Source organism: Grammomys surdaster, unplaced genomic scaffold, assembly GCF_004785775.1.
Source record: "Grammomys surdaster isolate TR1022 unplaced genomic scaffold, NIH_TR_1.0 205, whole genome shotgun sequence".
Taxonomy (NCBI): Eukaryota; Metazoa; Chordata; class Mammalia; order Rodentia; family Muridae; genus Grammomys; species Grammomys surdaster.
In genome coordinates this window covers 1,835,572-1,841,088 of record NW_021604650.1, presented here as the reverse complement: position 1 = coordinate 1,841,088, position 5,517 = coordinate 1,835,572, and the positions used below count along the sequence as shown (strand labels likewise).

The window sequence follows — 5,517 nt, the reverse complement described above, 5'->3', positions numbered from 1 at the left end:
CTTCGAACAAAGTTTTTCTCATCATTAAACATGTTTTCCTTTCCAGGGGCCAGGACTCCACTTACTAAGCCTTCGAAGTCGTCTAAGCGGAAATCTGGCTCAGATCTCCCGAACACGTTCCCTGATATCTGGCCGAGAGTGAGTTCCTAGTTCCTCCGGTGGTGGGGTTGGTCTTGTGCACTGTGTATTCAGATGCTAATTTCCATGCCCTGCTTTTTCTGTTGTCAGGTTTGCAAGGTCAAGGTCTCACTGTTTTCTGTCATCTGATTGGTTGATAAAGAACTTATCAGCCTATGGCTGGGCAGGAAGGACAGGAGTCGGGGACATCTGACCCTAGTGAGGAATCCCAGAGAGAGAGAGAGAGGGGGGGGGAGGGAGGGAGGGGAGAGGAGGGGGGGACAGATGACAGATGGGAGGCAGGGAGGGACCAGATGGTTTCACCTTGAGGTTGAGAGGAGGTACCAGTCATGAGGACTAGAGTGAGTCAGGGCAAAACTCAGATACAGGTAGAGGACGATGTGGTTTGGAGATAGGGAGCCTTGGAGGGTTAGAGTAGCTCAGAACCTGCCCAGCATAGTGCCAGCAACCTTTTAATAATACCCCTTTAATAAATACTGTGTCATTTACTTGGGAGGTAGAAGGGGGTAGAGGAGGAAGAAATGCTCTGAAGTTATTTGGGAGCAAAGGGGTCAAAGAACCCCCACTCAGTGTTTCCACAGATGGTGCCCGACATGGAGCTAGAACTTACACAAAATAAAAACTTAGAACCAGGCTTAGAGCATGAAAAGGCTTGGGAAGAAAGTGAGGAAAGCTTTTCTTAGCAACACCCACACACACACACACACACACCCAAATTCCTTGTACACTGACCTAGAGGACTTTGAACTAATGTAAAGCTCGCGGATAATACTTTTATTTTTTAGACAACTCCAGCAGCTCCAGTCAGAAAGGCCATCGTCTTGAAGAAGATCGTAGCTCATGCAGTAGAGGTGAGGGGGGAGGGAGGGAGTTGGGAGTAAGACGTCAAAACTGGGCTTAGCTGTTGATTGATGGTTGATGTTGTCCCTGCAGGTCCCAGATGTCCACACACTTCGCAGGAGTCCTAGGGTGAGTTCAGTTCCATCTGTTATTTTGTGTAGGATTTAATTTGTTCGCCTTAGCGGCTAGGCATCCTAAACACTCGCTTCTCAGGCAGTAACTTGTCAGTTTAGGTCTCTCTGTGTAACACTGTTTTCTGAACTGGACGTTATCACAGACCAGACTGTCCTCAGATTCAGAGAGATCCACCTGGGCTAGTCTTTGAGGATAGATTCAAATATTAGAGATGGGCGTGCTACCAGTACTGACTATAATTATATAATTACCATCCTTGTTTCCTGCCTGCGGGTGTCAATTAATTTTTAGTTCTTTATGCTCTGAGCATTTTCACTTTTTCTTAAAAAATTATGCCTTAACCACTGGTCTTCTGTAAACTGTTTTACCTCCAGGTGGTTGTGGTACATGCCTTTGATTCCAATACTTGTGAAGCAGAAGCAGACAGATCTTGACAGAGTTTGAGGCCAGCCTGATCTACAGAGGGATTCTAGGACAGCCAGGACTACACAGGGGAAAAAAAAAAAAAACTAAAAGTTTGTTTTGTTCTTAGCACTTATTTATGGTTGTAGAATGAGTTATGTTTAGGGGCTAGGAAGGTGGCTCTGGGTAAGAGCAATTTTCGGATTACATCAGATGGATCCTAAACACCTATAACTTCAGGTTTAGAGTATCCAGTGCCCTCTTGACTGCATGAACACATGCATACACAGTGTAAAAGATGCTGGGTAGTAGTGCACACCTTTAATCCCAGCACTCAGAAGGCAGAGGCAGGCAGATCTCTGTGTTATAGGCTAGCCTGGCCTACAGAGTGAGTTTCAAGACAGGCAGGGTTTACATTTGGCCAAGTCTGGCCCTGAATTTAGTATGTGGTTAAAGCTGGTTTTGAATTCCTGATTCTCAATCTCCCGAGTGACAAAATTACAGGTGAACACCCTGTGCTATTTTCTTTGAACAGGACTGTGTTGTTCTAGCTGGCTTTGGTACTCTGAGTACTATGTGCTGGCCTTGTGTTCAAGGTTACCTTCCTTCCTCCGTCTCAGTGCACTGGGGAGGCAAAGTGCCCAGTTTGTTACTCTGATGTGTGTGGTGCTGGAGATCAATCCCAGGACACAATCCTAGGTCCATACTAAGCAGGTACCCTGCTGGTGAGATAATCCCAGCCATCTTTTTGGGGGGTGGGGTGGACAGAGGTTCAAGACAATGTTTTTCTAGGTAACAGCCCTGTCCTAGAACTTGCTTTGTAGACCAGGCAGGCCTCAGACTCAGATTCACTTCCCCCAACCCCCATGCTAGCACTGGGATTGAAAGCGTCCATCACCACGCCTGGTTTCCCGACCAGCTTTTAACCAGAGTACTGACATAGTAAAGCCGAAGCGTTATAGGGAGACTTTTCTGTGGATGATTTCACTAGAGTCCAATGAGCAAGGGGGAGAGTTAAGATGGCGAAGGCCAAACTAAGATCATGTGGGATGAGTGTCCATCACATCTCCCAGAGGTCTTCCTGATCACCCCGTTGCCACCACTGACACATTTCTTTGTAGTGTCTTTATCAACATCTAGTATGGTACTTATTTACATGTTAGATGTCTTTCCCCTCTAAATATAACCTTTAGAGCAGGAACTTCTGAATTCAAGGCCAGCCTGGTCTACATAGAGAGACCCTGTCTCAAAAACAGAATCTGCTGACTTGGGCTGCAGATGATTGAAGTAATGGTCAGGGATTGCCCCTCTTTTGATTGGCATTCCTTTGTTAAGGTTTTCCAGAGCTTATGCCTAGGAAATTTCTCTTTACCTTTTTTTTTTTTTTTTGGTTTGGTTTTTCAAGACAGGGTTTCTCTGTATAGCCCTGGCTGTCCTGGAACTCACTCTGTAGACCAGGCTGGCCTCGAACTCTCGAACTCAGAAATCCGCCTGCCTCTGCCTCCCAAGTGCTGGGATTAAAGGTGTGCGCCACCACTGCCTGGCTTAATGACTTCTTTGTATTAAAGCACAAGTGTGCTTGAATTTGTCCTTTTGCTATTTTACTAGGTCTCGGCCTCTATAAAAACTAGGTGCCAAGTTTCATGTCCATTAATTCAGTGAGTCTCTGTTATACACGATTCTGCTATGCATGCTGGGCCCTGATCCTCAAGGAGCTTCCCTCTCTGGATGACAGGACTGAGTTAAGCAGTCAGCGGGCCAACTTCAGACTGCTGGACTGTGGCAGTAGAAGTAGAACAGTATTATGATAGTCTAGTTGTGGATAAAAGGCTGGGCTGGGCTGGTCTCAGTATGAACAGCCTCCCTGAGGAGGAACGATTTGGACAAAGAGTAGGGTATGCGTAACAATTAGCCTCAAGTACATACGCCAGGGTAAGCTTTTGCTGTGGACAGCTTTGCCATGGCTCCACTGGCCTTGGGCCAAGCCCTTTCCTATGATGGCCACATACGTACACATAGAGGGGTATTGTAGTGTGCTGTGATGCCACTTCTGTTACATCTTCAGTTTCTGGATTATTTCCTGACCTCAGCCACACTGGCCTCTATTGTTCCTCGACCCTAAGTAAAACACCTTGTCCTCGAGCCTTTTGTATCTCCCCTTCCCACCTACTACCTAGAACACAGTTACTCCAGATGTCCACACAACTCTGCTTCACATCCTTCAAACCATAGTTCGTGTCCCCTTCTCAGTGAGACTACAATCCCAACCTACCCCTAAGTTTTGTTCTGCAGCCCCAACTGGCCTGCAACTCAGAGATCTGCCTGCCTCTGCTTCCCAAGTCCTGGGATGTGCATGTGACACCACCACTGCCACCATCCAGCTTGTTCTGCTTTTTCTCTCACACACACATTTTCCTCATTGTGTTCTTATTGCTACAATGGGAGCACTGAAGTGCTGTGGCTTTTCCTTGATGTATTCACAGTACCCGAAACAGTCCCTGGTTTATAGGACAGGTCACCAGTAGATAATTGACCAAATGAACATTTTTGAAAAGTCTTTAGCAGTTATATAGCAGATGGCCCATAAAGGGTGAGCCTGGCCGGGCAGTGGTGGCGCACATGGGGAGGCAGAGGCAGGAGGATTTCTGAGTTCTGAAGCCAGTCTAGATATACTGAGATTTTACATCAGCTAAAAAGTGGTAGCTGGCCGGGCGGTGGTGGTGCACGCCTTTAATCCCAGCACTTGGGAGGCAGAGGCAGGCGGATTTCTGAGTTCGAGAGTTCGAGGCTAGCCTGATCTACAGAGTGAGTTCCAGGACAGCCAGGACTACACAGAGAAACCCTATCTCGAAAAACCAAACCAAAAAAAAAAAAAGTGGTAGCTGTATACCAGGTACACCTGGTAGTAGCAGCAGCAAATATAATTTCGTCACAAGTGCAGCTCTTCAGGAACAGTGGTTCTTCCTTCTAATAGTGGGCATGGAGCCCAGGGCGTGCGCACCGCGGGCTGGTGTTCAATGTGGGCTTGTGCGCACCGCGGGCTGGTGTTCAATGTGGGCTTGTGTGCACCGCGGGCTGGTGTTCAGTGGCTCTCGTTTGCTGCTTTAAATCTACCGTGGACGGGGGCGGGGGTTCAAAGCACAGTGTTTGCTGAACTTGGACAAGGTCCTAGGCTCCGTCCCTACACCTGGAAGTACAAAGAAACAGGTAGAAAGCCTGTGTGTCCTCCAGGCAGTCTTTCCATCCTGAGTCCCCTAGCTGACAAGACTTCTCTCCTGTCCTGATACAGATCTCTTTTATCTTGGAGAAAGAAAACCACCCTCCGCTCAAGGTACCCACTAAAGAGGACCTCTTCAAGACTTGTACTGTCCCTGGTACTCCCTCCAGCACCCCTGTACTGTACACTCAGAATGCTGAGTCTAACTCTGGAGAGGTGGAGCTGGACACCAGAGACTTGGAAATGTCTCAGAAAGTCAGGCGGTCATACAGTCGACTGCAGAGCCTCGGATGTGCCCCAACCTCCACCCCTGGCCGCCAATCCTTTTTTGGCTTTGAGGGACCTGAAGACTTGCCTGGAGTTTCACCTGTCGTGTGTTCAAAGTTAATCGAAACCCCAAAGGTACCTGCGAAGCAGTTGGTTCCAGATAGAACGCTCCCTGGAATCTCTCCCCCAGTTGTGAAAGAGAAACGAAAGAAGAAGATTCCTGAGATACCGGTGAGTGAACAAGCAGCGGGTATGCGGGGCCAAACAGCTCTGGCTCTTGAGGGAAGGCAATGCCTCAGTGTGGGTAGTGTGCTCTGGCCAACATGACTGCTCTTCCCTTCCCACTTATGTGCCCTCATTTCTTTCCACCAGAAATCAGAGCTGGATAAGTGGGCTATGGCCATGAATGCTGAATTTGAAGCTGCTGAGCAGTTTGATCTTCTGATTGAATGAGATGAGCTGGGATGCCAGTCACTGAATGGGATGGACTGGGTGGGATGCCAATCACTGAATGGGAT

At 47.9% G+C, this 5,517-nt stretch overlaps 1 protein-coding gene across 1 annotated transcript in view; it reads left to right on the top strand.

The window, feature by feature from the left end:
- The window catches only part of LOC114624185 (sororin-like), a 6,038-nt gene that overhangs the window by 102 nt on the left and 419 nt on the right, over positions 1-5,517 (top strand). The window contains exons 2-6 of the mRNA XM_028771009.1: positions 47-138; positions 924-989; positions 1,072-1,107; positions 4,805-5,230; positions 5,372-5,509. Coding sequence (XP_028626842.1) covers positions 47-138; positions 924-989; positions 1,072-1,107; positions 4,805-5,230; positions 5,372-5,452 — 701 coding nt within the window. The 3' untranslated portion in view covers positions 5,453-5,509. The remainder of the gene's footprint in view (positions 1-46; positions 139-923; positions 990-1,071; positions 1,108-4,804; positions 5,231-5,371; positions 5,510-5,517) is intronic.